Raw genomic sequence first — 17,526 nt, forward strand, 5'->3', positions numbered from 1 at the left:
AATCACTTTTTTATTTTGGGGTTCAAAATAAAAACAATTATATAAAAGAAAAGATAGCAGTTTTGCACCGCTGCTTGTTTTATATCTTTTTGTTTTTTAACTTGCGCCCCAGTGGCGGTGTCAGCCAATTTCGCCCTAGTGGGGGGGAGGGGGGCATATGTTACCACCCATCTCTAACTCAAAAACTAAGAGGGCTAGAAAGACGCGGCAAAAAGCAGTCGATAGCTCTCGATGCGTACGCTTGAAAGTATTTTTTGGTCATTTTTTCATCTTAAAGCAATATTGGGGTCACCAGAGGTCATCAAAGGTCAAAATTTGCGCATTGTCATTATATTTTTCAGAAAACATGTCATTATCTCAGGAACTATGATAGCTAGAAAAACGCTGGGAAAAACAACCGATAGCTTTTGAGCTCTTCTTTTGATAAGGTCTTCATCAAAAATGACATCAAGTCAACGGTTTAGCCTCCAGAGAGCAAAAACTCTAAAAATAGCTGTTTCTACGAAGTGTTTTTCGACAATCACTTTTGACTTAAAAAAGTTAGGACATTTCTATTGCCAGAATTGTGTTCTTCTCGCCGAGACGCGTCGAATGAACTATAATTTGACCTTGAAAGATCAACTTCAAAATTTGACCTCAGGTCCCCAGCCAGCAATTCGCTTGGGCTGAACTGTGGCAAGCGTCGGGCAGCTTGGGCTTAGCTTGGGTTTGCCCACTTTGATCAAAACCAATGTATTTTTTACTAGGGCTGAGCTGGGGCATGCATCAGCTATGCCCACGTGCGGATAGCAGTAGCTCAGCCCGACATCTGCCCGCGCATCCAAAACAGGCTTAACTTGGGCGGAGCGCGGGCTGATCAAGCTGGCTGTGTCCTTCGGCTAACTGGAGTAAAGCCGGAGCTTAGCCATACTTGTTCGGCTGTTCGCGCATGCGCAGTTCTGCGCCAATCATGTGCAGCGTTTGTGACAGTCTGTGCGCTGTGCGACGAAACGACACACCGGTGTTGGGGCATTTGGTGGTTGATGTTTGGGCGCGTGTGACAGCGCGAAGAAGGGATAGTGCTCACCGCTCTTATCAAGTGGACTGGCATGGAGTTTTACGGTAGGTAAGTGTATTGACAGGGTGCGCTTGATCGTATGTAAACGTCATGATTTTGACTGAGTTTGACGCCATCAAACATGAAGCTGAATAGCTGTTCAGCCTGGCGACTTATACCCTCGCTCAGAAAAGCTGCATTCCGTGCCTTTATATCTTTGTGAAATACCAGCACTTCTGACCCAGGAAAATGAAATACAAAACACAAATATTTATCTATTTTTCACCGAGCACGCTCATTCTCTGTCCGCATTTAAAATCAAATGAACATTTTATACGGATCAATGCAAAGTGTTTTACAGTGTTAATGCATCAATAAGTTATTTTCAAGCAAACATGCAATGTAAATTAAACCAATTAATCTCTTTTTCAGGTACGTACCATTAGAGCAAATGGTTCAAAAAAATGGAATAGTTATACAAACCAGGACCGGGTGGACGGGTGGACGCCGCAGTTGCCCTCGCCAAGTGGTTTAGCGGAAACTGCCTGCTTATAATTAAGTAGGTATACCTACATATACGGAAACTGCGCCGAAAGCTGGCCGACCACCTAGTGTAGATGTGTGTGTGTGTGTGTGTGTGTGTGGAGGAGCCAGACGCCTCCAAAGCTCCCATTCACCAGAGTGAAGTTCCTTATAAACGATTGTTTGCTTATTGCTTTATGTCTTATGAGCGATTACTTGCTGTCCTTACTTTATGCTTTCAGTTGAGTGTTTAACCAAGTATTATGAACGGGGAGGGAGGCTAGCGGGCCTTGTGATTGTTTTATAGTTTTGATGGCGTTTTTCATGACTCATGCCATATTACTGCTGCAGTTTGCAGTCCACTGTTTCATGTATTTGTGTTTCATTTGACGTGTCTGTAGTCGTTTGAAATATACATTAAATCAAAGTCAACCACTACTTTCCTTTTGCAATGCTCGAGCCTCGATGACCGGTTAACAGAGCATATGAGTGACCGTAACAATTTTAAATATGCATTGAAACCGCACAACCTGCTGAAAGTGCATTGGCTGCTCCTTGCTACTTGATCCAGTGTGAAGCAAAAGCAAGATGAAGTCAAGTCGAGACTTGAGAAAACAGGAGCCATCACTCCAGCCGAACCCGAGCAAAGCCACAGCAGTTTGCAATGTATAAACCCCATTCACTTCTATGGCTTAAGTCGGGATAGACAGGGCACACAGAGTGGGCTTGCCGGAGTTCAGCCCGCTCGGGCCCAGAGTAATCTCCATTATATAAATGGATTCACTGCTCGGGCTTAAATCGGGCTATCGCCAATCGTCGCTCAACTAGGGCTAAACTACGGCTGTCCGGAGCTCGCAGAGCGGGCATACCTCCGGCAGAGCATGGGCTTTAGTCGGCGTATTTGTGTCATACGCCGACTTTAGCCCAAGCCCTAGCCGACTTTAGCCCGACTAAAAATCTCGGGCAATCCGCACTTGAGCCTGCTTGGGCCCGGATCAAAATTGCTGGCTGGGTCAAGGTCATGACCTGACCGGAAAAGGTCATGTCGCACATCAGTCGATGCGTCTAAACAAGACAAGCACAATGAGACCAACCCCAGCATTCTATCTCTTTCCAATCGCGAGTTATTGACAAAAATTTGTTTGAAACCTCAAATGACCTCGGATGACCTTTCTAGAAGTTATCAGCAAAAAAGACACCTTGGTCGTCACGGGTGGGCCAAATCATTGTGATTCTGAAATATTTGGATTGTTCCTATGCGTACACACGGATCTAGAGGCATTTTCGTTTTTCTCCATTGACTTATAATGGCAAGGTCACGCCACTTACCTGACCACGCATATGAAAAATCCGAGATATACAAATTGTAGGCACCTATAACATCATGCAATCCACCAAGTTTAAAACCTCTCTGACAAACACTGCAGGCTGGACATGATTGCAAACTTTTTTTAGGCTTGGTCAGTTAACTTGACCTGGTGACCTGACCTGACATGACCTGGAGTCAAAAATTTTACACCTTGTCTTAAATTGATGTGCAAAAAGCTACCCCGAGCGGCGTGGCGCTACGCGCCGCGGTTTTTTATTCACACGCAAAAAACTCCCCCCCCCCCCCCACTGGGGCGAAGGTTTTTCTCTAGATAGATTTTTATCTCTCTTCAAAACGTTGGGTTTGACAGCTCTTCTCACCAAACCTCTTTTGGGTCGGAAATGCCTGAACATGACGTCACTCTGACGTCATTTACGGCTAACCTATCATAGGCTGTGGAAAAAAGGTCACAATGTGTAAAATCGATTTACAAGAGGGTACTGAAATTTTCGCGACGATCGGCGCATTAGTTTGAGAGATAATGCGAAACGACTGGAAGTGGGGGGGGGGGCAAAAATACCCCCCACCAGGGTGCGGGCTAAAAAGTTTCCACTGGGTACCCTAAAGTAAAGGTAACCTCAGGATTGTGGATACGCCGCTGGATGTTCTCTACGATATTAGACTAAGAGCAGTGTAAACACGGGCGACAAAATATGAAAAGGAATTAGGATCGATTGACTTTCACATCGGGTTTGACAGCTTGGATAATATTTATTTGAAGCGCATTATAGGTATTCACTCCAACAGGATGGGCAAAATCTCGTCACTGCAGGGGCAACTGGCAGCCACTGCGGGACATTTGCCCCTTCCCCAGTAGCGCGGAACAGCTTCAATTAAGGTGGGGGGGGGGCATTGCCGACTTTTGGTCCCATTCTGTCCATGCAACGCCCATAGGGCTTATGTTAAAATGCCGCAATCAAGTTGGCACGGTTCCCCGGTGCTCCCCTCCCCTCCCCGTTCCGCCACCTATGCCCTCTTCCCCGTTACTTCATCTAAGCACAGACATCCAAACACTCAGACGGGTACCTAGCACACAGAGAAAACACACAAAGACTCACAGAATCACATACACACCGTTACACAAACACATATAGTCTGACAATAGACAGAGACGCACAAAACACACTCAAACAACAGACACAGGGACACACAGATCCCCCCCCCCCCACACACACACACAGGTCGGCCCGGCTCACCTGATATTCGCCGCCTCCGCCGTGGTCGGCTCCGGTGGACAGAGCTCAGTACCGTCCACACACTGTTGGACCACCCGCTCTGTCCACTGACCCGGCCGGTGGACGCAGTGCAGCTCGTGCGGCTCCGGCTCCTCCGTCGGCCTTTGTTCCTGTCTGGAACTGCGTCGGACATCAACACCGCGAGTCGGTGTGTCGGCAGAATCGATCGTGTTCAGTGAGTCGGCGGCGCGGTGTCCTGGCCTGATGACGTCAGTGGGGGGTCACCAGGGTTACAGGGACAACACGGGCCGCCGGTCGATGTGCAGTCCCCCCACCCCTTCCCTTCCCTTCCTCAGTACCCGGGACAACTCTGCAACTCGGCAAAACACAACATAGTGACGACTGACGAGCAGGCATGAACGGTTGAAAAACAAAACCGATGATAGGCGTAAATGGGTAATGGTGAGCGGTGGCGCAAAAGGACCGCTCGATTTGCATAGGCCGCGAACAAAGGGTCGCCGCCGCCGCCGCCGCCGCCGCGGAGTCGCGGTGTCGCGGCCTGCAGCCGGCAGCGGCCCCTCCCCGTCGGAGCAGCGGAGGAGGGTGCGTGCCGCGGGGAGGGGAGCCGGCGGCGGGGGAGGGCGCCGGCACCTGCCGACCACCTGGTGACCCGCGGCGCCCCGGCGCCCTCCAGCCAGGCGTGACCGCGCCGCCGGCGCCCTCCCCGCCCTTGACCCGACATAGACCCACCGCCGCCAGCGCGAGCCGACGGTGACCATTGTGACGCACATTGGGCGGGGCGTGCGCCGCGCTCGCCCCCAGTGCGCCGCATTCGTGCTCAGCCGTCCGTGAAATCCCATTTGGCGCATTGTGCGAGCGGGAGACGCGTGCGGCGCCGGTGAGAACAGGTGGAAAGGTTTCCCGGCGGTTGGGTCACAGCGCGCCGGTCAGCGGGCGGCCGCGGGCCGGGACGACAACCGAGGTGCTTCGGCGGCCCGCCGACAACGTTGACAAATCGTGTTTTGTATTTTACACTCGCACAAGGTCACACGGGTCGCCTGTGCGACACTGTGCGAAATTTGCTCTCAACGAGAATAAAGTGAGTCGGTGACAAACAAAAATCGGCACGAAGCACCGTACCGGAACTTATGGCCATTTAGCACGGTATGTCAGTTGACCCGCGGACCATGTAAAAGGCACAGTGGGTGGCGACATTCCTTCTTCCACTGGTCGTTTGCCGCTGGCACTGTCAGGGAGCCGACCAAGGTAACTACCGCCCCCTCTCGATAAACTGCAGGAATTGAGCTGCTGCTCACACCTCGGTACAAACCGAGAGACAATGGCGCCGCGTCTTCCGTGGGTGAAAAACGACATTTTTCTGACTTTGAAAATTGCAGCCTGCATTTTGAAAAAAATGCATTTGCATTTGAGCCTGCAGTGAAGTATGCAAAAGTCAAATAAATATGTGACTCCTCAATCAAAAATGAATTTATCGGTGCTTTTGATAAAGCTTTTTTAGATTTACACCGAAAGAGTAGTACCTTGCTTAAAATACTCGTGCTTCTACCTCATGCTGCTTGTCACGGAAAATTTATTTTCTACCGTGGATCTGGTAAAGCACTAATGGCTCTGTCAACCACCACCACCGGTAAGCCAACAAGGCTTGTGGTAGGTTATCATCACTGTAAGACATCATTAGCCGCGTTTACATAGGGCTAGTTGCCAGATAGTGGAATTTCCACTAACAGAGGGTTCCCGAGAAATACGCCATGGCCAATATCCTGGACGCAATTCGGTGTGCAGACGAAAATATGCATGTGAGTGCTAGAAATTCGTAAATTACATTATTTCATTGACTTTTTTTGTTAAAATCACGTGATGACAAGCTCAGCAAATCTATTCATGGTGGCTTACGTGGCAAATTGGCTTTCCTTTGTGGGATAATGCCATTTTCATTAGCTCTACTTTGATTAGCGTATGACAGGTGTTCGTGTAAAATAAGCAATTTTACCTATTTCCTTCATCAGTTTGGTAGCTGAAACAGCTACCAATTTACTTCCACTATGACAGTTTCCAGTAACATATGCTACTGATTGGCTAATATTAGCCAATCAGATCTCTGGAGTTCCCCGCAGTGCGTTACAACTATGACGCGGCAAAGACATATTTGGACATATCATTTCTATATTGATATGCCTATCTACATTGCGTTGGCCTTGTGTGGATGTCGTCAAGAGAAATATTTTTGCCTAAGGTCTGTGAGACGCTAGTCGCTACTCTTCTATACGTTATAATACCCTTTTTCAATATGAATACGGTGCCGTGTTCTGACTGCAGACTCCTGGTAAGTTTGTGAAGGTCTCACGGAAGGGTCGAGAGCGCTCTTTCGCTTTTCGATCCAGCAGGCAACAGCAATGATTTTTGTAAGGGAGTATCAGTGGAAGTCACAAATTTATTTAAAAGTTGGTAAAGTTGTTTTGGTTTAAAAGTTGGTGCATTTGCCTTGTCAAGGGTATGGAACCTCAATATATTGCTTAGTCATATTTCCAGGATGTTGATAGGTATGCTTGGAAAAAGATGTTTTGATAATGTCGAGAAATGTAGCAAGGACCTTCCCATCTTCAAATCAGTTGCTCCCTACAGTTTCATGATTTTAAGGTGTGCATGAAATAATGAGAAAAGGTAAAAACAAAAATATGAACAAAATTTTTGTTAATTCATGATGCATGATAGAAAAATAATTTTCTGTCGTTGATTAAAGCAAGGCTTGCGACTGAACCATAATGATAATGTGCATTGACTGCTGCGCAGTGTCCCAAAATTTGTAGATGTGGGTGGGAAACGACATCGAAATGCAAAAAAGCATTTTCCACTCTCACATCCAGTTTTCAAGCCCAATTTTCCACTCCCAATTCCACCGAGAAGGAGCAATTGCGGGAATGGTTGTTTTACATCTGTCACAATTGTAGATAGATTAATGTTTTTGACCATTTTCCCACTATTTTTGGGCCTTACCTGACCGACAATTTTTCACTCATCGTTTTTTTTTTGTCAGCAATTTTCCCCTCTGACACCCAAGCAAAAATAGGATTTTGGTACATTGCCAATGTCCCAAAATTTGTCGATTTGGGTGGGAAACGACATCCAAATTAAATTCATTTTTCACTCTTACCACCAATATTTAAGAATAATTGTCCACTCCCAACCAAGAAAACTTAGGATTATTTACCAGGAGCAGTTGTGTGGATGCCAGGTTTAGCATCAAACATTCTACACCCTGGAATAAAATACATGTTTTTGTTGTTTCTCACTCCTTTTAGATCTCATCGAATCAGCAGTTTTCTACCTCCCCCCATTTTGGTGGGTATTTTTCCCCTCTGACACCCATGACAAAACTCAATTTTGGGACACTGCTACGCCGGACGCCGGTGAGACCATCTTGCGCCGAAATTCGGTGCAAGCGATTTTGCGCCGAAATTTCTGAGTGATTTGCGCCAAAAATTAGGTGCCCACTGCTATTGCTTAACGACGCTTGGCGACGTTCAACAAGGTTTTCCATGCCTATCTCTACGCCGAAGGGTGAGGTCTCACCTGGGCGGCCGTTCCTCCGCTGAGTAGACTCAGGGCGGCTCGCCAGTTCGAGCACGCAACGACCGGGGCGGGGACGTCTCGCCCCGCAACCTCTCCAGAGCTGCCCACGGGGCGAATCTGCTGCTAGATTGACCAGCGTACCACATAAATTCTCGGTGGTGAGCAGCCTTAACGCCTAAAGAGACCCTCCCACCTTCAAAAAAGCTAATGAATTGGCATAAAAGTGATGTCCAATGGATGAGAGTGAGCAAAAAGGAATATCTACTGGTGTACATCAGTTTCCATCGAAAAATATTCACTGTTTTTTATAGATATTACACTTATTATTTATTTCCCGGGGCCTACGCTGTTCATACGAAGTCTTTGGGAAACCGTTATTTGGTATTTTAAAAGTGCGACCGATGTTGCGCGCAAAGCAGCATATACCACCACTGCTTCTTGATGATGTTAGGATGTACAAAACTATGGTCCTTTTAAAGAAGATAATGTATTTTACTTGACGAGAATGCTGCAAAAATTCCTCTAATAATTATAACCAGTAATTACTTCTATGATATACGTATGAAGGTACCTATTTTGCAACTGTGTCAAAGCACAAAAGAACAGCATTCTGACAGCTCACTGTGTTATGTGTAAATGGCAAGTTTGGTTAAACTTGGTCAGTGCTGAACTTGGATTTTAATTGCTAATTGTTTTGTCATTTCAGAGTGTTAATGGAAACAGACGATACTGAGCTGGGGCTGGATGCAGGAGGCGACGGACGCTGTGGTGTGCTGGGCAAAATAGTCCAAGATGCTGGTAGCGGGTGAAATACGCAGCTGCTCGTCGTCTCCTAGAGCGCCGCGGACGCCGTGGACTGCGCCATCAAAGTCGACGGAAAGTCGGTTCCAGCAGCCGACCGTCTCAAACTACTCGGAGCCACCCCCTCAACCTGCTCCTTCACTTCGGGGCCCATTGCCGCAGTCTCCGCTCCCGAGTGCTCCCCGGATCCAGCAGCTTCGCAAGCTGACAGCGCGGGGCTGGGGACTAGAGGAACGACAGCTCTGCGCTGTAGCGTCTGGATACGTCCGTGGAGTGCTGGTGCACGCGGCCGCCACCTGGCTCCTGGTGACGCCACAATCCCACGTGGAACTCCTCCAGAGGGAGATGCGGGCGGTGACCTGTATATCACCGGCTGCCCCTTGTTTACCCCAGCCCACGCAGTGATGGCGGAGGCCGGACTGATTGATGCCGGTGCCCGCTGGCCGCCCGGCGAGACGTGCTGGTAGCGAAGCTCTTCGCCAAGGCGCACGCGCTCCCCGAGGGCAAGCCCTCAGGACTATCGCGGAAGATGGGCCGCCCAGCCGACTGAAGTCGGTGACGGGCTGGCGTGGGGAAGGGCACGAAACCTGGCGAGCGGCTGGGATAATCTCTGATTCATGCTCGTGTCGCCAGTCGCGAGTGACATCTGTGTGCTGCGCGCGCGTCCAAGATGGCGGGCGGCGATGAGGCGCAGTCGGCCGCCGCCGCCGAGAAGCCGTCTGAGATGGAGCTGCTTCGGGGCATGCTGCAGCAGCAATTGGAGCTGGCTGCAGCGGCAGCGCGACGTGAGGACCGGATGGCCGCGCTGATGGAGCGGGTGCTTCCCGGCCCGACGGCCGTGCAGGACGCCACGGCACCCGCCCAGGCAGCCGCGGGGCCCGATTCCGGCGCCCGGCCGCGTGCACGCATGCCCGCCGCCGGCACGCCCACGCCCCGGCTGGCGGCTACCGCTACCCTCAAGGAGTTTGAGGCCTGGAAAGAGAAGTTCTCCGGCTACTGCCTCCTCACCGGCGTCCACGATCTCACCGAGGCTGAGCAGCGGGCCGCCCTGCTCGCTGTTCTCGACGACGACTGGGCCCGCGTGGTCCGGTTTGGCCTGCCCATCCCGGCCGAGGCGTCCATGGCCGATGTAATCACCGCCATGCACGCCCACCTTCGGCGGCAGCGGAACGTGGTGATCGACCGCTGCGAGTTTAACATGCGGATGCTGGAGCCAGGCGAGTCAGTGGACGATTTTATCTGCGCCCTGAAGGAGATAGCGTCCTGCTGCGATTTTTGCCCGAACTGCACCGATGATAGGTTCCGAGACCATCTGGTGGTGGGCACCAGTGATGACGAGGCCAGACGCCGCATGCTGGAACTGCCCGATCTGACCTTCCAGATGGCCGCCGACCTGTGCCGGGCGTCCGAGAGCGCCCGTCTCAACAGCTCGGCGATCCGTGGCCCGGGCAAGCCGTCTCTGCGCCGGCTCTCCGAGTACCGGCGACAACGCGGTCGGCCGAGCGGCGCGGACTCGCGCCCGGCCGACCAGACCCGGCGGTGTGACCGCTGCGGTGCCGCGCAGCACACGGACGGTCGTGCCTGCCCCGCCCTGGTTCGCACCTGCCACCGATGCCACGAACGGGACCACTTTTCCTCGGTCTGCCGGCATGGCGCGGGCACTGAAGAGCGGCGCCGGCAGACGCCTAGTTCCGAGCGCAGCCACCAGGGACAGGACTGGCGCCACCGTAGCGCGAGCAGCAGCCGCCAGGGGAGGGGCCGGCGCCACCGTAGCGCAATCAGCCGCCGCCGTGTCAGCACGGCTGCCGACGCGTCGCACCGGCAGGTTTCGGTGCTGGCAGCGAGTGCAACCACGAGAGACACGGGGAACCGGCAGCAGTCAGCGCCGCCGGCAGCCCGGACGCCGGGCGCGCGCCTCAACAGTGTGACGGCCCACCGGTCGCCGCAGGTCTGGCTACAGCTGCACCTACCAAACGGAGTCAGGCGGTCGACCGTATGGACGCCCGACACCGGCGCCGGGATATCAGCCCTCTCACTGCAACAAGCCGAGTCCATGGGAGTGAGCAGAGCGGACCTCACGCCCTCCACGGCTGTGCTGTGGGCCGCCGACAGCCGCCGGCTGGACTGTGTGGGCACGTGCGCCCTCACCCTGCAGCTCGGTGACGTCATACAGACCGTGCAGGTGTCCGTTCTGCGAGCACTGCACTCACCACTGCTGTCGTGGCACGATTGTATCGGCCTGGGAATTCTACCGGCGAGCTTTCCCCGGCAGATTTGCCAGCGCGGCTCGGCAGCCGAGACTGGGACGGACGGTGGGGCACCGGAGCCGCCGCCGCCCGGCGAGCCGCCTGAGGCCCCCGCCGCCGGCAGACAGCCCGCACTACGGCGCTGCAGCGGCACGACGGCGGCACCTGAGGAGACCCGGGACCTAAGCCGCGTCTCTGCCGCCGACCGGCCGGCCGCCAGCTCGGCCGGCGCCGACCCGACCGGGCGGGCGCCGCCGCCCGGCCCTACGCGCGCGCCGCCGCCCGGCCGCGCGCACGGCCCGGCCGCCGGTGGCACCCCCTCCGCACGGCAGCGGCGGGCAGATTTCGACAAATTGAAAGCCGAGTTCCCGAGGGTCTTCGATACGAAGTCGACCCTGCGGAAGATGACGGGGGAGCCGATGAAGATCGAGCTGACGGACGACGCCGTCCCTCACGCTGTGACCACCGCCCGGAATATCCCGTTCTGTTGGCGAGAGGACGTGCGACTGCAACTCGACGAGCTGATGGAAAAGGACATCATCGAGCCGGTGGAGCACCCCACAGACTGGTGTCATCGATCGTTCCTGTGGCCAAGGGGTCGTCAGACGGCACAGTGTCCGGCTGTCGGCTGACCGTGGACTTCACGAAACTGAACCGGTTCGTGAAGCGACCGACGTACCCGGTCCGCTCGCCTCAAGACGCAGTCGCCTTCGTCTCACCCGGCGCTGCGTACTTCACCAAGCTGGACAGCAAGGCGGGGTACCACCAGGTCCCCATCCGGCCAGAAGACAGAGACCTGACGTGTTTTATCACGCCGTGGGGCCGCTACCGGTACCTGAGTGCTCCAATGGGAATCGTCAGCTCTGGCGACGTGTACAACCAGCGCGGTGACGCCGCGCTCGGCGACATCCCGCGCACGTGTAAGGTCGTGGACGACGTCCTGGCCTATGACGCTGACTACGCCGCCCACCTGCAGCACGTGCGGCAGATTCTGCTGAGGTGTGACCAGCACGGTATCACACTCAACCCGGACAAATGTCAGTTCGCGGAAGACGAGGTCGAATTCTGCGGCTTTCGCATCAATTCGGCTGGCTATACCGCCGACGGCAAGAAAGTCCGTGCCATCCAGGCCTTCCCCAGGCCGGGCAACATCACCGACCTACGGTCGTTCCTCGGCCTGGTGACCCAGCTCGGCGCCTTCTCCCCAGAGGTCGCCGCCGCCGCCTAGCCGCTGAGACAGCTGCTGCGGCCGCGGAACGCGTGGCTGTGGACGCCAGCGCACGAGCAGGCGTTCAGCGCGGTGAAGATGGCACTCACGTCGCCTCCCGTGCTCGACTTCTTCGACCCTCGCCGCCGCACAGTCCTGAGACTGACGCCGCTCGCTCCGGCGGCCTGGGCTACTGCCTGCTGCAGCAAGACGCCGCAGGCCGGTGGCGACTGATCCAGTGCGGCTCACGCTTCCTATCGGACGCCGAGTCGCGGTACGCCGTGATCGAGTTGGAGCTGCTGGCCCTGGCCTGGGCCTGCAAGAAATGCAGCATCTATCTCGGCGGGATGCAGCGGTTTGAAGTCCTGACCGATCACCGGCCGCTCATCCCGATCCTCAACAGTAAGAGCCTTGCGGAGATCGAAAATCCGCGGCTCCAGCGGCTACGAGAACGGCTGGCGCCGTTCAACCTGCTCGCCACCTGGCGGCAAGGCAAGCTGCACGCCATCCCGGACGCGCTGTCGCGCGCGCCGGTGGATGACCCGACGCCTGAGGACGAGGAAGCCGAGAGGGACGCCAGCCATCAGCTCGCCAGCGTGCTCTCACGGCTGGCCACCGACGGGGCGGACGACAGTCCCAGCCCGTTCAAAGACGCGGCGCTGACAGAGGTGCGCGCCGCCGCCGCCGCCGATCCGGAGCTCATCACACTCACTGACCTGATCCTGAACGGGTTTCCAGAGCACCGGTCACAGCTGGACCCGCGCCTCCGACCGTACTGGGGAGTTCGGGACCGGCTGGCCGTGGATGACGGCCTGGTGGTGTGCGGCCAGCGGCTCGTGATACCGCCCAGTCTGCGGCGCGCCACGCTCGAGCGCCTGCACGCCAGTCACCAGGGCGTCGAGCGCACCAAACGCCGCGCGCGGCAGGTAGTCTACTGGCCGTTCCTGGACAGTGACATTGCGAACCATGTCGGAGCGTGCCCGGCCTGCCAGCAGTACCTGCCCAGTCAGCAGAAGGAGCCGCTGATGCCGGAAAAGACGCCATCACGAGTGTTTGAGGCTGTCTCCGCTGACTTCTTCGCCTGGGCCGGCCGCACGTTCCTGGTATACGCGGACCGGCTGTCCGGGTGGCCGTTTGTGTCGCACGTGGCCGGCGAGGCGACTGCCAGAGACCTGGTCTGCAGCCTGCGCCAGATGTCCGCGGCCACCGGCGTGCCCACCACCCTCCGGACAGACGGTGGACCCCAGTTCACCGCCCGGCTCACCCGAGAGTTTCTGCGCCGCTGGGGAGTGGAGCACCAGATCTCCACACCGCACTACCCTCAGTCTAATGGGCACGCCGAGTCGGCGGTCAAGGCCCCCAAACGGCTCATCCAGAAGGCGACCAGCAGCGGTGAGCTCGACACGGACGCCTACGCTCAGGGGCTGCTGGAGCTGCGCAACACGCCGCGCGCCGACGGCCGCTCTCCGGCTCAGGTCCTATTCGGCCACCCGCTGAGATCGGCAGTGCCGGCGCACCACCGGTCCTTCGCCGACTGCTGGCAGCGGACGGCGGACGACTGTGACGCCAGGGCCGCCGCGCAGCAACAGGAAACAGCCGAGCGGTACGACACGACAGCCCGCCAGCACAGCGCGCTCACCATGGGTCAGCGTGTGCTCGTCCAAGACCCGCGGTCGGGGCTGTGGGACCGCGTCGGCGTCATCACGGCGGTCGGACAGCGGCGCGACTACCTGGTCCGACTGCCCAGTGGCCGAGTCTACTGGCGGAACCAGCGCCATCTGCGACCCCAGAGATCTCTCATCTCGGAGGGCGCCGCCACACCTGCACCCGGGCGCCGGCAGCAGCTCGCTCCGAGCTCGGCACCCGACGGCACGGAGGAGACCGCCGCCGCTGCGCCGGCGGGCGGACAGCCGGCACCACCGGTACTGCGGAACAGCGCCGACGACCCCAGCTCAGTGCGCCGTGGGACGCGCCGCCGTCGCCGTCCGGCCCGACTGACCGTGCGCTGGGCGGACCAGACGTACGACTGAGTTCGTGCGTCCACACTGTGTGTGGTGTACATTTTTGTTTATGTGTTAGGCCGTAGACGCAATGCGTATCTTGTACCGACGCATGCGTCTTGAGGGGGGGGGGGGTGTTGTGATGGGGCACGTTTTCCTTTCCCTTCATTTGGTCTCACCCCCCGGTCATATGGAAGCACATAAAAAATAAACAGTTCCATGGTCGCCGCCATCGTGTTTCGGTCGTCCTGTGTCGCTCCAGGGATATCGCCGTGTTAATCGCCACTACCGACCATAACAGAACTGACGCATCGGCGGAAGCGGGAGTCCGCAGCGGAGAAGCCTTCGTGGAGTGTACACGGGTGTGGGAAATGAATGCTAAGTGTATCCAAATTGAAGGCACTGCTCTCGAATGATATAAATACTGAACAGCTTTGGATTGTTTATATTCCAAATGTTTACTTTCAGGACAAGTACTCCTTGTCATTCGGTCGTCAACTCCTCTCTCCGACCCCGGCTTAGCGCAGGCACGTATAACCTAGAATTTGGCCGAGGGGGGGGGGGAGCGGAGGAATCCCGTAGAGAGAGCCTCCTACCTACAGAGGGCCCTCTACCCGAGGAGTCAGAGGGGTCCTAGTGGTCAGACACAGACACTAGCGGTTATTCACAGGAGGCCCCATGCAGTAAATTGAAGGACCCTAGGTGGCAGGTGAGTCGGAGAGCCTTGATTGTCCTGAGTCCTGACGTGATTTTTTGGGGGATTCCCATGAATTTCGTTCGTCTCCGACGTGATTTTGGCCAACGTGGGCCTTCTGCCAGCATGGGCCCTGAAAACCCCTAGGGGGAGGCGCACCCCGTCCGTCCCCCCTTGGGTACGTCCCCGGTCGGTCCAGCGACTCCACACGCGCCTACCGACACACAAGAAACTCTTGCCAGTATGTTTGCTTCTGACGCAATCATGACAGAATTACGCTCTATTGATATGCATGCTGCCATTGCTTTGGAGTCGGTGTTTTGAATTTCTGCGTTTTTTTTTTTTGATCGGCTCCACTCTCCAGACAGCTGGCTCAGCCTGATCGACCAGAGCAATGCGACACCTATACCAACTTGATACCAACCTACTTGGCGGGACGTGCATAAAGTTGCATTATATTCACATTCAGATTCGCGTGCACATTCGCGGACCCCTCAGATTTGGCTCAAAATTGCACAGCTTATAGATATTGAGCTCCTGATTGCGAAAATCATGTCTTTATTTCACGCCGTCAAGTGGTTCTCAAAATATTCACATTTGTATTACTGCTAACATATTCTGGACCGTAACCCTTATTGGAAAAATCGGACCCCTCCAAATATTTCAAAGACTCCTGAGTTGATGTAAACATAAGCGCTGATCCCGAAAAAATAATTTGCACTTAACGCCGTCCCATAGTTTTCTCAGGATGAGCATCTAAAGTTCAAGGTCGTTCAAGGTCATGTACCTTTTCTCACCTTTTGACGCTATTTGACACGTGACAGCTTTATATTTATGATGGACATTCGCACTTCCTCCTACAAAGACAATATACTGAAATCCAAGGGGCGTTGCTGTACCAAAATGTAAAAAAAGCGTCAAAACCTCTTTCATACAGGTAACAGTTAAATACAAGGGATATTCGAATTTGCCACACATAAAGCAAATTTGTCGGACATGGTCGGACCCCTCCGATATTGTTCAAAATCTCAGGAATGATGCTCCTTGACCTCCTGAACATGAAAATGGTACTCCCTTTGAACGCCGTCAAGAACTTTTCCAGATATACGCATCCATGCACATTCAAATTACATAGGTGTTGCAAATGGACGTTCGGCGGACCCCTCCGATTTCGTTCAAAATCTCAGGAATGATGCTCCTTGACCTCCTGAACATGAAAATGGCACTCCCTTTAAACGCCGTCAAGAACTTTTCCAGATATACGCATCCATGCACATTCAAATTGCATAGGTGTTGCATATGCACGTTCGGCGGACCCCTCCGATTCCGTTCAAAATCTCAGGAATGATGCTCCTTGACCTCCTGAACATGAAAATGGCACTCCCTTTGAACGCCGTCGAGAACTTTTCCAGATATACGCATCCATGCACATTCAAATTGCATAGGTGTTGCATATGCACGTTCGGCGGACCCCTCCGATTTCGTTCAAAATCTCAGGAATGATGCTCCTTGACCTCCTGAGCATGAAAATAGTACTCCCTTTGAACGCCGTCAAGAACTTTTCCAGATATACGCATCCATGCACATTCAAATTGCATAGGTGATGCATATGCACGTTCGGCGGACCCCTCCGATTTCGTTCAAAATCTCAGGAATGATGCTCCTTGATCTCCTGAACATGAAAATGGTACTCCCTTTGAACGCCGTCAAGAACTTTTCCAGATATGCGCATCAATGCACATTCAAATTGGATAGGTGTTGCATATGCACGTTCGGTGGAACCCTCCGATTTCGTTCAAAATCTCAGGAATGATGCTCCTTGACCTCCTGAACATGAAAATGGTACTCCCTTTGAACGCCGTCAAGAACTTTTCCAGATATACGCATCCATGCACATTCAAATTGCATAGGTGTTGCATATGCACGTTCGGCGGACCCCTCCGATTTCGTTCAAAATCTCAGGAATGATGCTCCTTGACCTCCTGAACATGAAAATGGCATTCCCTTTGAACGCCGTCAAGAACTTTTCCAGATATACGCATCCATGCACATTCAAATTGCATGGGTGTTGCATATGCACGTTCGGCGGACCCCTCCGATTCCGTTCAAAATCTCAGGAATGATGCTCCTTGACCTCCTGAACATGAAAATGGCACTCCTTTTGAACGCCGTCAAGAACTTTTCCAGATATACGCATCCATGCACATTCAAATTGCATAGGTGTTGCATATGCACGTTCGGCGGACCCCTCCGATTTCGTTCAAAATCTCAGGAATGATGCTCCTTGACCTCCTGAACATGAAAATAGTACTCCCTTTGAACGCCGTCAAGAACTTTTCGTGATATACGCATCCATGCACATTCAACTTGCATAGGTGTTGCATATGCACGTTCGGCGGACCCCTCCGATTTCGTTCAAAATTTCAAGAATGATGCTCCTTGACCTCCTGAACATGAAAATGGTACTCCCTTTGAACGCCGTCAAGAACTTTTCCAGATATGCGCATCAATGCACATTCAAATTGCATAGGTGTTGCATATGCACGTTCGGCGGACCCCTCCGATTTCGTTCAAAATTTCAGAAATGATGCTCCTTGACCTCCTGAACATGAAAATGGTACTCCCTTTGAACGCCGTTAAGAACTTTTCCAGATATCCGCATCCATGCACATTCAAATTGCATAGGTGTTGCATATGGACGTTCGGCGGACCCCTCCGATTTCGTTCAAAATTTCAGGAATGATGCTCCTTGACCTCCTGAACATAAAAATGGCACTCCCTTTGAACGCCGTCAAGAACTTTTCCAGATTTACGCATCCATGCACATTCAAATTGCATAGGTGATGCATATGCACGTTCGGCGGACCCCTCCGCTTTCGTTCAAA

The 17,526-nt window shown here is 53.8% G+C and overlaps 1 protein-coding gene across 1 annotated transcript; it reads left to right on the forward strand.

The window, feature by feature from the left end:
• Window positions 1–6,334: 6,334 nt before the first annotated feature.
• LOC122387025 lies at window positions 6,335–13,977 on the forward strand. The gene is made up of 5 exons (XM_043376832.1): window positions 6,335–6,446; window positions 8,400–10,955; window positions 11,336–11,904; window positions 12,102–13,680; window positions 13,966–13,977. Exons 2-5 carry the CDS (start codon window positions 9,165–9,167, stop codon window positions 13,975–13,977), a joined length of 3,951 nt encoding a protein of 1,316 aa, XP_043232767.1. The 5' UTR covers window positions 6,335–6,446; window positions 8,400–9,164.
• Window positions 13,978–17,526: the final 3,549 nt, after the last annotated feature.

The sequence above is a fragment of the Amphibalanus amphitrite genome, unplaced genomic scaffold (genome assembly GCF_019059575.1).
Source record: "Amphibalanus amphitrite isolate SeventyFive unplaced genomic scaffold, NRLGWU_Aamphi_draft 000271F_arrow, whole genome shotgun sequence".
In the NCBI taxonomy this organism is placed as follows: Eukaryota; Metazoa; Arthropoda; class Thecostraca; order Balanomorpha; family Balanidae; genus Amphibalanus; species Amphibalanus amphitrite.